This window comes from Stylophora pistillata, chromosome 5 (assembly GCF_964205215.1).
Source record: "Stylophora pistillata chromosome 5, jaStyPist1.2, whole genome shotgun sequence".
Taxonomy (NCBI): Eukaryota; Metazoa; Cnidaria; class Anthozoa; order Scleractinia; family Pocilloporidae; genus Stylophora; species Stylophora pistillata.
In genome coordinates this window covers 24,135,833-24,153,976 of record NC_142523.1, presented here as the reverse complement: position 1 = coordinate 24,153,976, position 18,144 = coordinate 24,135,833, and the positions used below count along the sequence as shown (strand labels likewise).

The window sequence follows — 18,144 nt, the reverse complement described above, 5'->3', positions numbered from 1 at the left end:
CTTGTATAAAGATTTCTTTTTCATGCTTAGATTTTTGTCCTGTTTCTAAGGGGAAGTATATTTGGAGGAAGCAGATTTAGTTTCCAATGGACCTAAATTAGGGCCTCACGTTTAATTTTGGAGGCCCTTTTGTGGGATCGCAGAAGGGGGCCAATCCTTAGGGGCACTTTCACACATCGTACGTGCGCTCCTTACCGGGAAAGACATCATATGGGAGCGGCTACTCAGCTATCTGATTTCAATTATCTGTGAGGTTGGGATCATTTGTCGAGAGGTTTTTGTGTCTCGTGGTAGATTTTCGATAAATTCAGAGCCAAAACTGCCATCAGCTGCCCCTGTGGTTAGAAAGGAAGGCTTTCCCTGACTAATGAATCGTTCTGTTTCGTCTGGTAATACGGTTTCTTCGAAATTCGATGAATTATTGCACTCAACTAAAATGACGGAAATGGCCTCGGACCCGAAACGCTGCCGCTTAAACGATGACTTTGGACTCCTTGTTCAAGGAATTCTCGCCGCTGTGGCGTTCAGCACTCTTATTTGTGAGTAAAATTAGTTAATCGACTTATTAGTCGAGATCATAGGGTCTTCTTTCGTTGCGAATTTACCGCTTGACAGCAAGAATTTTGTCTACCGTGTTTTGGATTTCAATGTCGGCTTGACAGAACAAATTTTGTCCGCATCAGTGAGTGAAATTTTAAGATTTCTCCACTTTTTTACCCACAGTAATTGTTTATTTATTCGCCAAAATATAATCTTGGTGTATAAACGAAATCTAAATTAGATAATTGAGAGTTGTGCGAACTTTAAGGGAATCTTATGAATTTTGTAGTTAGCTTCGCTGTCATATTTTATTTTCAAAAATAGCATTTTATCTATTGTACTAACAAAACACTCAAACACCTGTTCTTCGGAAAGCAATAGGATTTTTATTTGCTCTTTCGAATCCTTCTCTCGTTTCTAGGAATCTAGGGAGAATTGGCAATGTTGGAGAATTTCATGCAATGATGTTCACGTACATACACTGTGACAATTTTGCGTGTAGATGATTGAGCCTTCGTGAATCTCTTACATTAAGTCGTTGTAAGCTTAATAAATCCCCGATCTGTACATGATTTATCTGCTGAAACGGTCAAGGACATCTCAGTTTTCTTAAATATTCATATGCTCGGTTTTCAATGTAAAAAGAAAGTACTTTTCCCACGTAATTTTATTTAGATTTAAGACGTACACTTTTTCTCAAGTAATATAGTACGTTACGATTTTCATTTGTAATTTTGCGATAAAAGTGACAGGAAAACTGAATGTAAAAATGAAGATTAGTGATAAATGATTAAAATTAAAAGCCCAACTTTACTTACATTGAAAACAGAAAAAAGCCATTTTGATTAAATATAAATGTAAACATAAGTTTGTAAAACTGATATATTTGTTGAGTGTATATATTTTGTTGGACGTGTGAAGACAAGAAATGGTTGATTAGTTTTTATTCAAATGATTTACACCATTATTTTCCCTTAAAAGTAAGGGTTCTTTGGTGACAATCTCTTTTTGTAGGTATATATGCATGTATGTACATATCTATCTCCCACATACACAACTGAACATTACAACAGTTTTGTCCTCTAACTTTCTATTAGAAGTAAGAATTGTCCAAATTGTGAATTTTTCATATTATATTAAGTTTGAAGGTTATTCTTTAACGTTTTACTTTTGTTTTACAATTCAATATGTGGTACAGTTTTGTATCTTTCTGGTTTATTCTTTTCCATGAGAGCTCACACTTTTTCAACTCAACTTAATAGTTAGAAAAGAAGGTTATTTTATGATGCAATTTTTAGCTTACTATTCTGAAAAAGTTAGGAGAGAGCATGGTTATACAATGAAAAGTAAAATGTTTTTCCATTACATTTATTTTTTACTTATCTACTCAGAGAACAAGAGTTGAAATCAATATCCAATAGTGTTCTGTTTGTGGTCCAATATAATTAAGAACGTATCCAAGACATCATTGCATGCAAAGTTGGGCAGTGATATTTCTTCACAGATTAAGCAGTGTCATTTTCCTCTATTCTCTTTTAAACACAGCCTGTTAATTTGATGGTGGAAATTAACCCTTGAACTCTCAAGATTTATTTGTTAATTCTCCTTTCTAGCTACTGCAAATTTTCTTCTGAAAAAATAATAAATCACAAGAATTTGGGGTGAGATCGAAGTAACAACTTCTACTTGAAAAGTTTAAGTATTCTCATTACCTATTTGTGGGATAATGTATAGATATTATTGAGAAAAGTTACATGTTAATCAATTCTGGGAGCTGAGGGATAATTTCAGTGTTATCCTGAAATGAGATTCACTCTTTACTTGTAGTTTTAACTAGTAATGTTACTTTTTATGGCTGAATTTCAACTGGTTCCATTTACTTGCGATAAAGTAGAGGCAATCTATAATTAGTTTAGAATAAGTATGCAGGAAAGAAGTTCTTCATTTCTCATCCAACTACAATAAATTTGCTTATCATTTCTTCAGACACTTTTGGTATACATTTTGACAGCAGATATGAGAATTTGCTTTCAAATCAATTGAAATTGTACGTATATCTTATTAACCAAGTGCGAGGGCCGTACTGGGAGAATATTGGCCTGAGGTCGTGACAGTACGGACCGAGCGCAGCGAGGTCCGTACAAAAAAGACTGAGGGCCAATATTCTTCCAGTACGGTCCCAAGCAAGCTTGGTTAATAAGAGATTTATTATATGACTGAAGTTCAAAGGGACACAAGTGCGGTATCATGATTCGGGGCCATTCGGGACTGTGCCCAGTCCAATACTTAAAGAATATTGGACCGACAAGAGAGCAATTTGATTGGTTGATTTTAGTTACTGGCCCTCTGACTGCCCGAGTCGTGTAATAATTATGTTTTATTGGGCTTCTCGATATCTGCTTGAAACTATTTTTATATTGTCCGGATAAATTCCTTTTTGGTCACCCTTAGGAGTGAGAAGGTTAAACTTTGCATTACAATCATGTCAGTTTGTCATTCTGTAAATTGGACAGGAAAAGAGGCAGACCTTGCTGCCAGAGGTTGTTATCTTGATTTAACAGCAACTTCTCCCAACTTATTCAGAAAGGAAAGTGTAGCAGCCTCAGGGGAGAATTGGGGAATCTGGTCGTAGGAGGTCAATGAATTGTGTGTATGATTAATAACTTTGGTGGTTGTTGATATAAGATACATGTAAATGCAATAGAGCAGGTATGCCAAAGGTTTCAATAACTCTTTCCATTACTGGCTGTTAATGGTTTGAACAGCAACCCAGCCTAGAATGGGGTAGTTAGATAAAACTCAAACATAAAAAGCCTGCTTGTATTCCAAACAGATGGTAGTGGTGTTACAGGTGGGATTAGATCACTTGCAAGTGCTTTCTTGAAAGCCCCATACCATTGTGCTCCGTAGATTGTATGTGTCCCACAAGTTAAAGAAAATAATTTTTGGTTCTGGCTTTCTTTAGAAATGGTTCATATCATGAAAGGAGAACAACATGATATACCTCCAAACCCCACACCTTTTGTCCTGACTCTGAAAAATATATAAAGATTTAGTACTAACCTTATGTTGAGATTTTAAATTGCTACCTAAGCCTTCATGAATTGTTTATGAATACTGTAAAAGTTAAACTTTAGACAGTGCCATCATAAAGGTGAAAGAAAATTTTGAGTTTTTTTCTAGGCTGGATAGGTCCTATGAAATATGATGTGATTGTCTGTTTTAGTAATCATCTATAAAAAGTGATTAATGTTCTAATATTCTTTGTTTCTAGTGAAAAGATTGAGAGAACCTCTATCTGAAAGACGACCTGTTCTTATTTGGTAAGTGACACAAGCAAGTAAGTGGCACATTTTAAAAAGCTCAAGATGTGAGCGTTACCATTTGCAAAAGCATCTTTCTGAATGCCTGTTTTCTTGCCTGTAATTGCAGGTTTTTTGATACCTCAAAGCAAGCAGTTGGTGCCATGCTGGTACACTTTGCTAACATCTTCCTAGCTAACCTTTTCAAAGGTGATCCATGCACCTGGTAAGTGATTCATTTCCATCTTGTCCTCTTGTTAAAGCTGACATGCCACAATATAATTATAGGTACTAGATTTGGGCTTGTCATAAAAACTTCCAACAGACTCTTACTAGAATGTATATGTTGCAGTGATTCTACTCAGGTTTGTAGCTACAGCTGTAAGTGTCAGCTGCCAGCAAAGTTTGCTGGCAGTTGAGCTAACTGCTCAATTGAGCTCACCGTGTCCCGGTTAGCTCAATTGGTAGAATGCCGGACTGTTGTGCGGGAGGTCGTGAGTTCAAATCCGGCCGGACCAACACTCAGGGTCTTTAATCAACTGAGAAGAAAGTGCTGCCTTTGTAATAATATCTGCAAATGGTTAGACTTTCTAGTCTTCTCGGATAGGGACAATAAGTAGAGGTCCCGTCTCCTGCAGGGTTGGGGTAGGAGACATTAATTTCCCACACACGAGATTACTGTGTGATGGATGTCCTCCCCGGGGTGGGATGGGTGGGTAAAAGTGGGGTTAGGTGTCGATTGGAACGAAAGTTCTGTTCCTTTGTCCTGCCATTCCTGTGGCAAATGAATTAAACTAAACTAAACTAAACAGATGAAAAAGCAGCAATTGTGGGTTGATTTTAGGCAGGCCATCACTTGGTAATGCACAATGGGTGCTTTCAATGTTACACACTTACAGTCATTCACTACCTTTGAGCCGCCCCACTTGAAATTTTGGCCAGCAGTGTAATTTCTTAGCTTATAACCCTCTGCACTGCAGCTGGACTCATCAGGAATGAGTACATAGATCTTTTTTTTTTGAAAAATAAAATGTTAAGGGTACTATGAAGTCATGATCTTTATACCTGGAGACTACATGTACACATGCAAAATTCCTGTTGCCAGAACATGAAATTCCCTTTATTAAGTTGTACACCTGTCAGTTAATATTCCTTATAAAGTACTTAATAGAACAGTTTCCCTTTGACTGTGGATCTCTGTATCTCTTCCTTTACTAGAAATGCCCAACTAGAAGTTGACAGATAGAATTCAAAGGGAAGGGTTTATGTTGTTGTTGAGATGTCTTATGTTAAAAAAAAAAAAAAATTGCATGTACTAAATGTATATTTTTCTTTAAAGGTATCTGATAAATTTCTTATTGGATTCTACTCTTGGTCTGGTTGTCATTTACATCTGCCTTCAGTTCATGCAAGGTGTCGTAAGAATGTACGACTGGGATAATTTGAGATTTGGAGAGTATGGTAAGTTTTATGTGAAATATCGTAATGATAAATATTGTGCTGAGTCGTGGAATAAAGAAAGTTGCCATTCACACATCCACAAGTCTGGACAAAGAGAAAATCTCACCCTTTCCTAGGAGAATGAATGGCAGACTTGATTCTCTGTAGGTGAGCTACAGAGAACTAACTATGAAGTATAATGCAGCTGAGGAGACAATGTAGTTAACTAAGTTTGAGCAGAATAATAATGTTAATTTTTTTTCCTATTGTCAGGTAACCCTCCACAGTGCAAAGCTTGGGCAGGGCAGTGTTTTCTGTACCTCTGGGCTGTCATCATTGAAAAAGCTGCCATCACACTAGTAGTACAACTTAATTTTTGGGAGGAAGTTCGCAGGTTCATCCTTTTGCCTGTCAAACACTACCCAAGAGTGGAGCTTGCTATATCAATGCTGATAGTCCCTTTTGTTTTCAATGTAAGTAAGCTCTTTGAATTGTAACATTTAAAGATTGAATTTGACAGTGGTCTTAGCAGTAATGAGCACTACTTAAGCTGTGGTGAAAATAAGGCCTGAAAAAAAAAATTCAGGGCTGTACAGGAATTGAAAATGAGCCAACTGGAAGCTAGTCATTATGTTGGTTTGTTATAAACTCATGAAGTGATGAATCAATGACTGTGAATGTATGAAAATCAGGTATATGAGCTGCAGTTTCGTTATATTCACCGTCATTTAAAAGATTACTGGTAATGTTTCTGCAGGCAAAGGGTCGCTAATCGGCCGTGTATGTTTTTAGGAGTTGTTTAAAAAGAGGGAAAGCAAGTAGTTGTATGTGCAGTGGTGGCAAATGGCTTTGTGGTTCATTCAACTTTCTCAGCTGCTCCTGTTGCTGTTGCAAGTTAAAGAAAACGTTTTGTTGATGGAAACTGCAGCAAAAGGCACCAGTTTCAGGGCTCGACACTAACTTTTCAACTTACTAGCCAAGTGGCTGGTAACAACTTAGATGTTACAACAATTTCAGTTTGTTTACAAGCCAAACTGGCTAGTGGAGACCGAAAACCACCAGCCAAAACTGAATTTCTACTAGTCTGTGGCTAGTTGGCTACTGTTAGTGTTGAGCCCTGAGTTTGTCACTTGAGATTACATAGAGTGTAATTATTTTTCTGGCAAGCACTATTTAACAATGAGTGTGCATTGGATCTGAGATGGTAGGCCAATTTGACAATAACTTATCTCTTATTCAACAAGCAGAAACGGAATAATTGTTTTATTTAATCCTCCACCATTCATTAATGCTATTGGGAGCTTAGTGAAATTCTTTAAACTCTAAAATCAACGAACATCTGCGTGAATAAGTTTCCATTTAAGCTGATGTGATTGATAGGCTGATAGCCGGAGTTGAGTGAAGAATCAGAACACTAGAAATGCAATGTCCTATACTGCTACCAATTGACAGATTTTACTGTAGGTCACCAAATCGCTTTTATGAAAAAAAGTGAGCTAAGAACTGCCAAAAAGGTCTGGTTTCTTATTTACATGTTCTAAGCATGTTTGAAATTTTGTCTAGAAAAAAAGTGCACTGTGTAATACCAAGGTCCTCTTGGCAAGATGATTTAACTCTTTACTCTCTAACATCAGGATGCGTATTCTCCATACTGTTCTCTATGCATTTCCTTTGGTTCAGACGAAGAGAATTTGTTTATCAATCAAAGTTTTTTTATTCTCGTGATGTTAATATTTTAGATGATTCAGCAGAGAGAAGAAATTAGATGCCGGTAACTCCTGGAGTTCATCTAAAGTTTCCTTTTCTCTTCAGGCTATAATGTTCTGGGTTGTTGACAATTTCCTGATGCGAAAGAAGAAAAAATTGCTACAGAGAGAAGACACGCATAGCAAAGTGAAATATGAAAGGCGAGTAGTGATGAATGGCTCTGATGAAGAGGCTGTGCTCTTAGAAAACATGGCAGAAGGAGAGAGCTTAACAATTCCAGATGACAACATTTACCACAGGGGAGATACCGTAAGAAGATGATAGCGTGCAAAGCCTCGGAGGAACTAATGTAGCTACAGATAGCTGGTTGTGAGAATTGTTGACCAATAAGCAGTGAATGCACTGGTGTGAAAAAAAGGCTTGGACAGCTCTTTTTTCAGGCCCCTATTTTACTTTTGGGTGGTTTAGGGTACCTGTCACTAGCCCTGGAATTATTTTGGCATTTTTGTTCTGTGAAGCATACAAACAATCAGCTACCTTTGCCTGAAAGGAGAAAATGAGTGAGATGTTTTGTAACATTTTCTAGGTAGCCTGCCAATTATTTCCCATTTTTTTTCTAGCAGTTTGCAATTCCCTTCCTCTTAAAATTATTGCATTTGTACTGTTTTGCTGTTTTTTCTATCTATTCAAAATTAATACTCAAAATTTTAAATTTTGCTTCCTTTTATACTTCAAGAGGGGTAAAAGGTGCTGACTTTGTGCAGATGAGGCATCAAGTGCTCCCTTCATTTGTTGTAAAGGGTATTTACACTGCAACCGGTCGAACCTTTGACACCCTATAATCACTCTCCATATTCTCCCCAGTCCTTTTCTCTTGACATTCCTTTAGTGTGGACAAGGAAAAATAATTGGTTAACAATTAAAAGCCCCTGTAACTGGTGATCACTTGCTTTCCCTTCTCCCTGCAAGATTGATCTTCAGAGCAAAGCCAATCCTCTTTCTTTTCTCTTCAGAAATGGCAGCTCTGTGTATGGTGTGACACTTATGTAGAAATTTCAGTGTGACGCTTTTGAGGAAATTTATTGTCATGTGATGTAGCATCAGGTTCCTAAACCAGTTTTGAAGGGCTTAACCAGAAATTCTTAAACTGGATTGTAAATATTCTAAAATTATGTGAATTCAAAGTAGTTTTGATAGGAAATTTATAGTGATATTCAATTCGAATTGTTCTTGATTTTGAGAAAGATTGCAAACATTTACATTCAGTCACTGAAAAACAAGTGTCTTGAAAATTTAGCTGAAATTTTTCGATTTAATGATTTGTAATCTGTTTTTTTCTTGTTCCTTCCTTGTCTTATTATAGCCTATTTAGTCTTTTCCTTAGTTTACCTAGCTCTTTTTTTTTCTTTCAAGTTGAGAGTACTGTGACTCAGGAAGGAAGTCAAAACAGTGTGTTCTGACAGAGCTGAATAATGTATACGCATGTGCTAGGTTTTGCAGCGGAAACACGGATTTTAAGTCGTTCGCATGGTTGGTTTCCTATTCTGTTACATTGAGGCATTGTTTTCCTTGCTGCTTTTCTTTTACAGAACAACCTCCAAAAACTTGGCACACCCCCTAAAATTTTAAAAAATTAATATTCTCCATAAAATCTCTGGAAATAGGAAAATGCCCCTGACAGAAATGTAGTTCCTTGGTTTGAAAGTCAGCCCTTATTATTTTTCACTCATTTTGCTAAATTTTAGACCACGGACACTTGAGCCTAGGTTGTTGACCGCATACCCTCTGATGCAGCATTTTATAATTCAGCTCTGTCGTGTGCTCTTCCTCCAGAACCCTTTAACTGTCAAGGTTTGATCATTAATTCTCCCTTTACCTGCAACAGATTTCCATCCTTGTAAATTAGTTATGATAATTTGGTGTTAGATCAAGTTAACTTCTACCTGATAAGTTTGACCGTTCTCACTACCGGTTGCTTGATAATCTTGGAATATCGAGAGAATTACATCTTAAATCACTTTTGGAGTTAGAGGGTTAAAACATCAGGAAAAAAATAGTCTAAAGTGTGGGTATCAGAGTTAGGATACACTGCAAACGATTCCATTTTCTTATTTACCAAAATTCATACCAACATGTAATGTAATCTTAACCATTGAGATGCTGAGTTATAAGATATTTATTTTTAGTTCAGATTTTGTATTTCTTGTTTTAAAATCTTAATTATGTCTCTTCAAAAGGAATTAGAGTAAATATTTAAAGAAATGTTGAGAATGTCACTCAGTATAAGAACTTATATTTTCTTAATTTGTCAGCTATGTATTTGTAGTTGAACTGCAAACCAAATTCAAATTGTAATGGTTTTCTTTACTTACTCAATGAAGTATCAGATTCATTTCTGTAAGAGGCTTTCTTTCCTGCCATCCATATTTCTCTGGGTTTTAGTGTTGGTATCTGAGCTACCATTCACCCACTCCTCCCACCAATCCAAATTAACCCTATCTCCTGAGGGGTAGATTCTTACATTGATCCAAAAAATTGTAACTTTAAAATTACTGATTTATTCTCCTGTGAAAGGAAACTATAAAAAGAAAACTTGAAATAAAGAAGAGTTTTTTTGTTTTAAAATTTTATTTTAGTGATCTCGCTGACTCGGGGTATTATTACTCGGGTTTCTTGTGGAATGCCCGAGTTATTAATAGCCCATTTCCGAATTACCATTGGCCTCATTTTCAAAACGAGTTTTGGTGCTCATCCTTTGATATGATTATAAGTTTTCATTCACATGCAAATTAAACTCATTTTCACAAGAGTGATTGAGCACCAGGCCTCGTTTGAAAAAGAGGCCTCGTTATTTTCATCTTGAGACGCAGAGCGCAGTGGAGCAAGTAAAGCGCATGCGCTGAGTATGAGTTCTTAAAGAAATAGTAGTTGCCGAGGCTAGGAGTGCATTTGAATAACTTGAACTACTTGCAGAATAAGACATCACGTCTCGAGTATCACATTCGACGCACGTATAGAAACTGTAAAAATAAAATAACAGTGCTTTAAAAATCTTGAAATATATGAGGCTCGAAGAGCGAAATATATTTGTGATAATGACCATAAATATTTGTGGTCATTATCACAAACTGAACATTATATTTTAAGTGTTTATCTAAATTGATATTTTGATGTCTGATTTACTCTGTAATGGCTCGATAGTCCTTCTAACTTTGCCGCTGGAAACCGCTGAGAAAGGTAATAGCAGCTAGGTAATCATCCAGTGAGTGCTGATCCTCTTCTCTGACCGAGCCGGCTGCAAGAGGCTTGGTTCTGAGTCTTAAGGTTATCACTGAGCGAGGAATCGGAACTGAATGATGGGCTCACTGAAGCTGATACACGAGGATTGAGCATTACGCTGACCAGTACTGTTTGTGAAGCGGCACACGGTGAACTAGTGTTTCTGTGAAAGGCTGTCGGGTTTGCGACGTGTGGGAAACTGGTAAGCCTGGGAAACATATTTGGGGTAGCGAGTCCATTGGTTGGAAACAAAGCCGAGCTGCTGCTTAAAAACGGAGAGAAGATTGGGCTCCAAGGCGGGAAACTGGCGGGCGACGGCTGGAACATGGCTGGTGACACAAAAGGGCTACTGACTTGTCGATTTGTGGAATCAGAGAGGGGTGAGGCAGGTTTGCTTTTTATCTCGTGCCTTCGCCATCTTGAGCGGCGATTCTGAAACCAGACCTGAAGTAAAAAGAACAACCTCAGTCAAATACACGCGCATAGCAATACTGCACTACTAAATAAGATCTCGTTTCTTAATACTGCTGCTGTAATCCAGCCATAAGCTGAAGTTTTTTCGTTCAGTGTAGCATGTAAATCACTAAAACTAGTGTAAGAAGAAGAAACATGGCTGAGCTCGGTAAGAAAACCGTCGATGAACTGATCGATAACAAAATTGCAATATCTTCGTTTTCAGACAACCAACAGGGAACTCCACCTGCACCAAGTTAGGCCCACATCATAAGCGTTGAGTGACACGCGTTTCTCCGCCCGTGGGAAGATTTGAAACGAGTTCGAGAGAAGTTCGCCGGCGACTTGGCACTGATAATCATGGCAGATCTCTCGCCACCTCGCGTAGCTCGAGGCCGCACACTTTCCCGCACGGGAAGAAAAGTTCTTGCTGAAGCGCTTCAAACAACAGCATGCTTACAAACTAGCACTTAAATAGTTAACTCAGATGATTGATCGCTGGATTCGAACGATTTGCGTCAAACTACAAGTTTCTTTTCAGTCCAAGATGAATAAACAATCTAACCTGAATTCTGTCCTCTCCAATGTTTAGCTCTTGCGCCAGTTTCTCTCTGAGGTGAATACCCGGGAATCTTTCTTCTTGAAATGCGTCCTCCATTCGATTGAGTTGTTCGTCAGTAAATGCGGTTCTTCGTCGCCTTTTTCGAAGTTGATCATCTTGGGGAAACATGAAAATAAAAGTTTTATTCGCTTTGCAACGAACCTCTGAAGTAGTGAATTATTCTTGTGTGTCTTTACAGGAACGTAAGAATAAGACTATTGAGGTTCACGTGATCTTATTACCCATTTACGCGCCTTGCAAAATAATTGCGACGAATGTGTCACTTTAGAATCATTAAAATTAATTACAATCCAAAACCACTTTACGAGAATAAGTGTATGCATTTTGCAAAAGCGTAACTGAAATGGTTTAAGCACCGCAGATGCGTCTTCGCCAATTCATTTCCTTGCAAAATCGTGATTTCAAAGTATTACAAACTTAAGATAGCACTGTCCTCATGGAACTATACTGAGAAACTAAAAATTCCTGCAAATGCGCGAATGATTTTATGAAGAGAAGAGTTGACTTTAACAAAGTGAGTGACGATCAAGTTTCGTTTTAAAACCTACTTGTTTTCGCACAGAACTACTTAACAGACCGCCATTACGTAATAATGTAGCCGAGTCTAACTAATAAGTTATCCATTCGCTCTGACGAAGTGCTAACACTCAAAACGTCAGCTTTGGAGAGTAGCTCTTTACGATGTCCATTTACCGTGATTATCAACTTAGTTGATAAAATCAAATTATGTAACTAAAATATAAGTTACAGTTACTTACATTCATTTTCCGAGGGTGGTCTCTTGCAGGCTTTCCTAGAGTTCGTTTTTGAATTCTGATGAGCGAAGTTCCAACTTTGCAGTGCACAGCTCGCCCAAGAGATGTTCTCAAACACAAACACATAACTTAAGTGGCAGGTTGTGAGATTCACGTCTTTATATAGCACGTGTTGCTCAAATGTGGGAGGGAAGCCGCCATATAAACAATGAGAAGACTTGTTGTGGACTTGATTAGAAAACAACTTATCACATCTATTGTCATCAAATTTATCGCGTCTAGCCATTGTTATTCATTAACTTTCTCCGAAAGGGATTTGTAAATTACTTTTCACATGTATTGTTATTCAGTATTGTAATTCACCTTCCCCTGTTGTTAATGCACTATCACGCACAAACTTGAAAATTTAACTCGTGCTGAGTTTCACTTCACTGTGTCAAAACTGCCAACTTTTTTTTCTAGACTCAGATTTGATCTAGGATATACTTCGCGGTAGTTTAATTTTTCATTAACATTTAAACTTAATTCGGTTGGCTTAGGTTTGAAACATTAAGGTTTGAAATACTCAAGCTTTCTTCAAAACGAATTGGCGCATGCATGAAACTACTGCGCTTTTTATTCAAAACAGTAGATAGTCTAACCCTTCCTTGCAGAGACAAATCTAATATGGATACCTCTTTGCTATGGAAAGTTTTCTGTGTACCAAGTTAAGCCTCACAGAAGAAAATACTTTATATTCACTAATTACTTTTAATCACTAGCGGACACCTCTTTATTACCTTAATGACTTAGTAACGAGTGGCTCAGTGGTAGAGCATCGAAGCGCGTAATCTGAAGGTCCAAAGTTCAATTCCTCACGGGGACTCAGGACTTTTTCTATGTCCCACGCTCGTGACAAGACAAAAAACGTCTTTCTAGACAAGCAACGAGCCCATCCTGCCTGATTTTAAACAAATGTTTATCTTTCTATCAATCATCTCCTATTCTTTATTCATTCACCTATTCTCCCAAGCGATGAACAAATTCAAAGGCAGGCTCCTCGTGTTTATCTCTTTAATAGAAGATAAATTAATCTGAAGAAACGCGATCCACTTAAACAGAATCTAATTCAGAAGTGCAGGTGTTCAAACGTTTCTATAATATGGTTTTTTGAAAAAAAAAAAAAAAAGAAAAACCAAAAAAGCAAAGCCAAATAATCCAGTTTCTTTTTTGCATTCCTAACATCCAAGTAAATAATTTTTCTGTAAGAAACAAAATGGACTTGTACTGAATCGATCATGGCGGACGACAGAATTCGAAAGAAAAGTTTACATTGTTTAAAGCAATCTCTCTATGAAATGCTCATTAATTCTTAATCAGAGTGCACAAATTGACAATTAACTACTCAGCATTTCAACGGCGAAAACGGGGCAGCATGTGGCGGGAAACCAAAGGCAGAAGCCCAACGTGTAGTGCGCGACCGAAACCAACTCAACCCAATCCTCCTCAGGCTCTACGCTGCTTTTATGTCCGGTTTAGCTCACTAAGAAGAATCTGACTTGAGTTCATTCTGATGAAAGCTTTTAATGAGTTTTTGAATTCTTAGTTCTTATTTAAGTCAACCCAATGAAGTGGACAAAAAGAAATTAACTACTATCTCGAGTCATTCGAATTGGATTTGAGTAAAGCGTTGAAACGAAATTCAGGGTTCTGAAAGTTTGATGAAATTTAAGTAGATACATAATCGTAAGGTTAACTTTGGTTAAAAATGATTCAATTAAAAAAGGAAATGTGGATTGTGCGAGTATAAAAAGAAAAAAAGAAAACAGCTCAATGGTGCCAACCAATGACCTCTTTTAATTATGGAAAGATGCGAGGAATTGAATAACAATACATGTGAAGAATAATTTACTTATCAGGTCATTAACAATAGATCGACTAACTGATGTGTTAATTAATCTACTAAGCAAGTTTATTACAAGTCTACTTACTACTTGATAGTATGAATCTGCCTTTGTTTTAGTTTTGGACATTTGGCAATTACAATGATATTTCAAATTCATGACTGATCACTGTGAAAATACAAGTGACGGAATTAAAGGAAGTCCCACGGTGCCGATAATTTCACAAAATTTTTCTCGAATCGAAAGCCTGGAACACTGAAAAACGCCATTCGACGATTTAATTTGTAGTATATACCTTGATTCAGCTATTTCCAAACTTCTGAAGTCAGCTAATATTATAATATGAGACATTTGGCTCAATTTGTCTCCTTTTCTTTTATCGACTATCATCCCGGTCAGCTCAATGGATAGAGCGCTGAACTGTTGTGCGGGAGGTCGAGGGTTCGAGCCCCGGCCTGACCAACAATAAGGGTCTTAAAATAATTGAGAAGAATATGCTACCTTTCTATAACATCAAGGAATGGTTAGATATTCTAGTCTTCTCGGATAGGGACGAATACATGGAGGTCCCGTCTCCTGCAGGGTTAGGGGTAGGAGATGTTAATTTCCCACGCACGAGATTACCGTGTGATGGATGTCCTCCCCTGGGGTGGGATGGGTGGGTTTGTCGGAGCTTAAACCTCGTAGGGGACTCATGTCCTATTGTTTCTGCTCTAGTACTTGGTACAAATCCTCAAATAAATAAATAAATAAATAAATAAATAAATTGATTAAGCCCAGCCTTCATGCTGAAATTTTTAATACTGTATGTATAGTTCTTCTTAAGAAAACTTCAATGCTTATTGAACTCATGAATTTTAGCTTTACAACCTAAAATTAGTTTTCAGATCCTCTACACTTTTTTCTTAACATTTCCCGCAGTAATGACAAGGAGATGGTGGTTTTATTACTGCTATTTTATAATTGACACATGAATAAAGTTCATCATCATCATCATCATCAGACTTCGATTGACAATCAGGTGTCTTTTGAATTGGTGATCATAAAGAGAAACTAGAGGCCAGTCACCCTTTGGGGTTTAATGGTTAATCCGTCTCTAAAGCACAGAAGCTATTCCACTCGAAAACAAATCACTCAACAACTCTATACACTCATCTCAAACTAATTCGACCGACTCCTTGGGTGCATTCCAAATGTAACGCAATGATTAGTATTGTCACGAGATTCATGGTTAAGATTCCTTCATGTCGAGGTGAACTAATCTCAAGCAGACCCGCCTTACTACACTGAAATACATCTTTCTGTAGTAAAGTATAAAAGCTGGTGAGGGCCTTCAGTTTTGTACAAAGACACACCAATTTATGTGAAGATTAAGGAGGGAAACTGGCCACAACTTGCGTTGGTTCTACGTTGGGCTTCACTTACTTCATGATGAGGATCCTTGAAAGTGAAAATCACTCCTTGGCACTCAACAGAGCCATGACTACTTTCTCCGTACCATGACAAAGGACCTTTGATAATCGACAGAATCTCGTCATCTTTACATGCCTCCAGATAAATAGAACGGTCAAACAATACATCAAAAGCATAATATTTACAGTTTTCTTTGGCGGTGGAAGCATAGTCTACAGACTGTCTACGAGACACTTTCTATAAGGTTCGATACAGTTGATCTTTAGATTAACCGTGTACTCGTTTGCTATGGAGCCAAAATGCTCAACTCCACGCAACCTTATGGGTTTATTGACAGAGAACTTCACTTTATCATTGCCGCCATACCTATCGCAACGCCATTTGCTAGTATCACGCGCTAAATAATCTAAGCCTGCATTTTTCTGACGGTATGACGGGGCATGAAGAGAATCATGGTGACGATAGCGGTGTCTCGTCAGTGACTGAACAATTGGCATATTTGTCATATTTGGTTTGAACAATTGGAATATTTGTTCGCCGTCTTCCTCATTTGTAAGAATGCCAGAACCTAAAACCATAGACGCAAACTCTGCTTGAGACATTAGAGGAAACCTTATCGCTTTAACGATTTCTTCTCCGAGCATTTGACTTTGCAGGGGACCAGTAGGAGTTTGTCTTCGCTTTACAATCTCAGTGGTAGCCCATTTATCTATTGCCTGAAATGGGAGATGTCAAAACGCCGAGCCCTACTCCATGGAGTACCCTATGGAGTACCTGGATGGAGTACCCCAAAAAATCATGTATTAGTCAAATAAAATACTTTATGAACGTGGTGAATCGTTTAGATGTACATATCCTTATATATATTGAGCTTCTCAGCACTCCGATTGTCGCAGTTCGATGTAGTACACGAATTGACCGCCATCTTGAAATTAACATTAAACTGCTGACGACTTCCAACGGAATGCTCTACTGTAGCTAGCATCCATGAACGTTATCGTTAATAGGCCGACTACCATCTATTTTCATATAATCTTCAAGAGGCCAAAATGATGGACAACCTTCATTCTGCAACGGGTTTTACGTCTTCCAAAATGCCTGTTTACGTGTGGCGTCTGTACGAAGTGTGGCGCTCCATCTAATAATAACACATGATGGCCTCATGGGTTTCTTAATTGTGCGAAACGATGAGGATACAAGCTTACCTTTGTAGGTTGAGACTTAAAAAGGTAATCCATATCTTTAAACTTAGCTTCTCCTCACCCATCTATTTATAGCGCAATAAAACTGAGGTACGTAAACAAACCAAAAAAAAAAAAAAAAAAAATCAGTGATGGGTCGGCATATAAATCCGACTGGGGTTGTTGATCTGGGAAATGCAGTAAGCTTAAATATTTTACCTCGTGCAGAAGTCGAAACATTGAGTTTTATTTATCACATGGAGTTGTTTGTCTTCTGGTCAAAGGACTCATTACACAGCGGTAAAACCAAAATGGACGAACCAGTAAGACTGAGAGCCCTAGTCACCTGTCCCCCAAAAAACTGGATCGCATCAAACTGAGACATTCGGAGAGCTGGTAAGCTCAATATATTTTAGGATATGTACATCTAAATAAACGATTCACCATGTTCATAAAATATTTTTTTGACCAATACATGACTTTTAGGGGTACTCTGCGGGCGCGTTTTGTCATCTCCCGCCTGAAATAGATCTGCCTCCTTAACGTTCAACTTCCTTCTCCTCACGACAGATTTGACGACAGATTTTGCAACTGTTAAGAATCCTTCTGACATCAATACCTCGTCAGCTTGCATCTCAATAAGTTTCCAACATCGATCTTCTAAATCTCTCTCTTCGAATTTCTGAGCAGTGACCAGAACTTAAAAGACATTCGATACTCGTAGAATGTCTCGCAAAAACTCAGTGCACTTGTTCACGAGCGAAGGTACCACGTATTGCTTGGCCAAGTACAACACTTCCATCACATTTCTTTCGCTGAGATTAACTTTCTCACAGCGCAAGAAACGAAATAACTCCAACACGCTATTGTACTCAAACTCAGGCCGGTCAAAAGAGCTTCTGGTCTCCGCCATTGGACCATAAACATGGCACAGAACACAGGGCTGCTGATTGCAAGAATGAACTTATGAGCTGAGATCACGAGCCTCTCGCCGCTTGGAGCTGGAAAAGAAAATTTCACATCGCATAGTAACTCCTTGTTGAATATAAATTTGGTTCTGTCTAAGACGGTGGGACACATTGCCTGCGAGTATTCCGCTTTAACAATCGGCGTATCAGCAACAAGAGTGTTTTTTGGAGCCACAGCGGCCCCTGAAATATCGTAGTTTGTTGTGATTGGTTTGTTCGCGTACTTTGATAAAACAATCCCCATGCAGTCTCACCTGATTTCCTTTCAATGGTGGTTTGTTATATCGAGAGTTTCTTAGCAAAAATCGAGGAAACGAATTCGAAGAGATCACAGTAAGATATGTTTACTACTAGCAGCAAATGGGGATCGTACTTCTCGACTTCATAGTACAATAACCCATAGTTACCCAAATATTTGAAATATAACCCTTGGTTACCTAAATATTTAAAATATTACATGGTGTTCTGTTTCAAAATATATATCACTTGCATGGCCTACTGTTCTTAGCTTGGTTTGAACGTAATTTTTAATGTCACGTCAGCCTATTCAACGTTTAATTATTGTTATTATTACTATTATCGTTATTATCGCTATCATCAT

General features: G+C 37.8%; 2 protein-coding genes and 2 pseudogenes across 2 annotated transcripts; 1 reads left to right on the top strand and 3 right to left on the bottom strand.

The window, feature by feature from the left end:
• The first annotated feature begins 230 nt into the window (after nt 1–230).
• Nucleotides 231–9,614, top strand: LOC111324638 (store-operated calcium entry regulator STIMATE). Its single transcript, XM_022928249.2, has 6 exons — nt 231–539; nt 3,815–3,863; nt 3,973–4,068; nt 5,182–5,303; nt 5,556–5,755; nt 7,095–9,614. Exons 1-6 carry the CDS (start codon nt 368–370, stop codon nt 7,308–7,310), a joined length of 855 nt encoding a protein of 284 aa, XP_022783984.2. The 5' UTR covers nt 231–367; the 3' UTR covers nt 7,311–9,614.
• A 484-nt stretch (nt 9,615–10,098) lies between these two features.
• Nucleotides 10,099–12,384, bottom strand: LOC111324584 (uncharacterized). The gene is given in 4 exon segments (XM_022928182.2): nt 10,099–10,288; nt 10,290–10,712; nt 11,287–11,438; nt 12,102–12,384. Coding segments are annotated over 4 exon segments (951 nt in total). The 3' UTR covers nt 10,099–10,195.
• Nucleotides 12,385–14,740: 2,356 nt separating this feature from the next.
• Nucleotides 14,741–16,116, bottom strand: LOC148730939 (BTB/POZ domain-containing protein 6-like; annotated as a pseudogene).
• On the bottom strand, nt 16,108–18,017 carry LOC148730938 (BTB/POZ domain-containing protein 6-like; annotated as a pseudogene).
• Between the last annotated feature and the right edge of the window lie 127 nt (nt 18,018–18,144).

Bases quoted from the DNA above. Each gene is read 5' to 3' on its own strand.
- LOC111324638 (XM_022928249.2), top strand. From the start codon at position 368: ATGAATCGTTCTGTTTCGTCTGGTAATACGGTTTCTTCGAAATTCGAT. The intron at 540-3,814 runs GTGAGTAAAATT...CTTTGTTTCTAG, and splicing joins GGCGTTCAGCACTCTTATTT to TGAAAAGATTGAGAGAACCT. The intron at 5,756-7,094 runs GTAAGTAAGCTC...TTTTCTCTTCAG, and splicing joins TAGTCCCTTTTGTTTTCAAT to GCTATAATGTTCTGGGTTGT.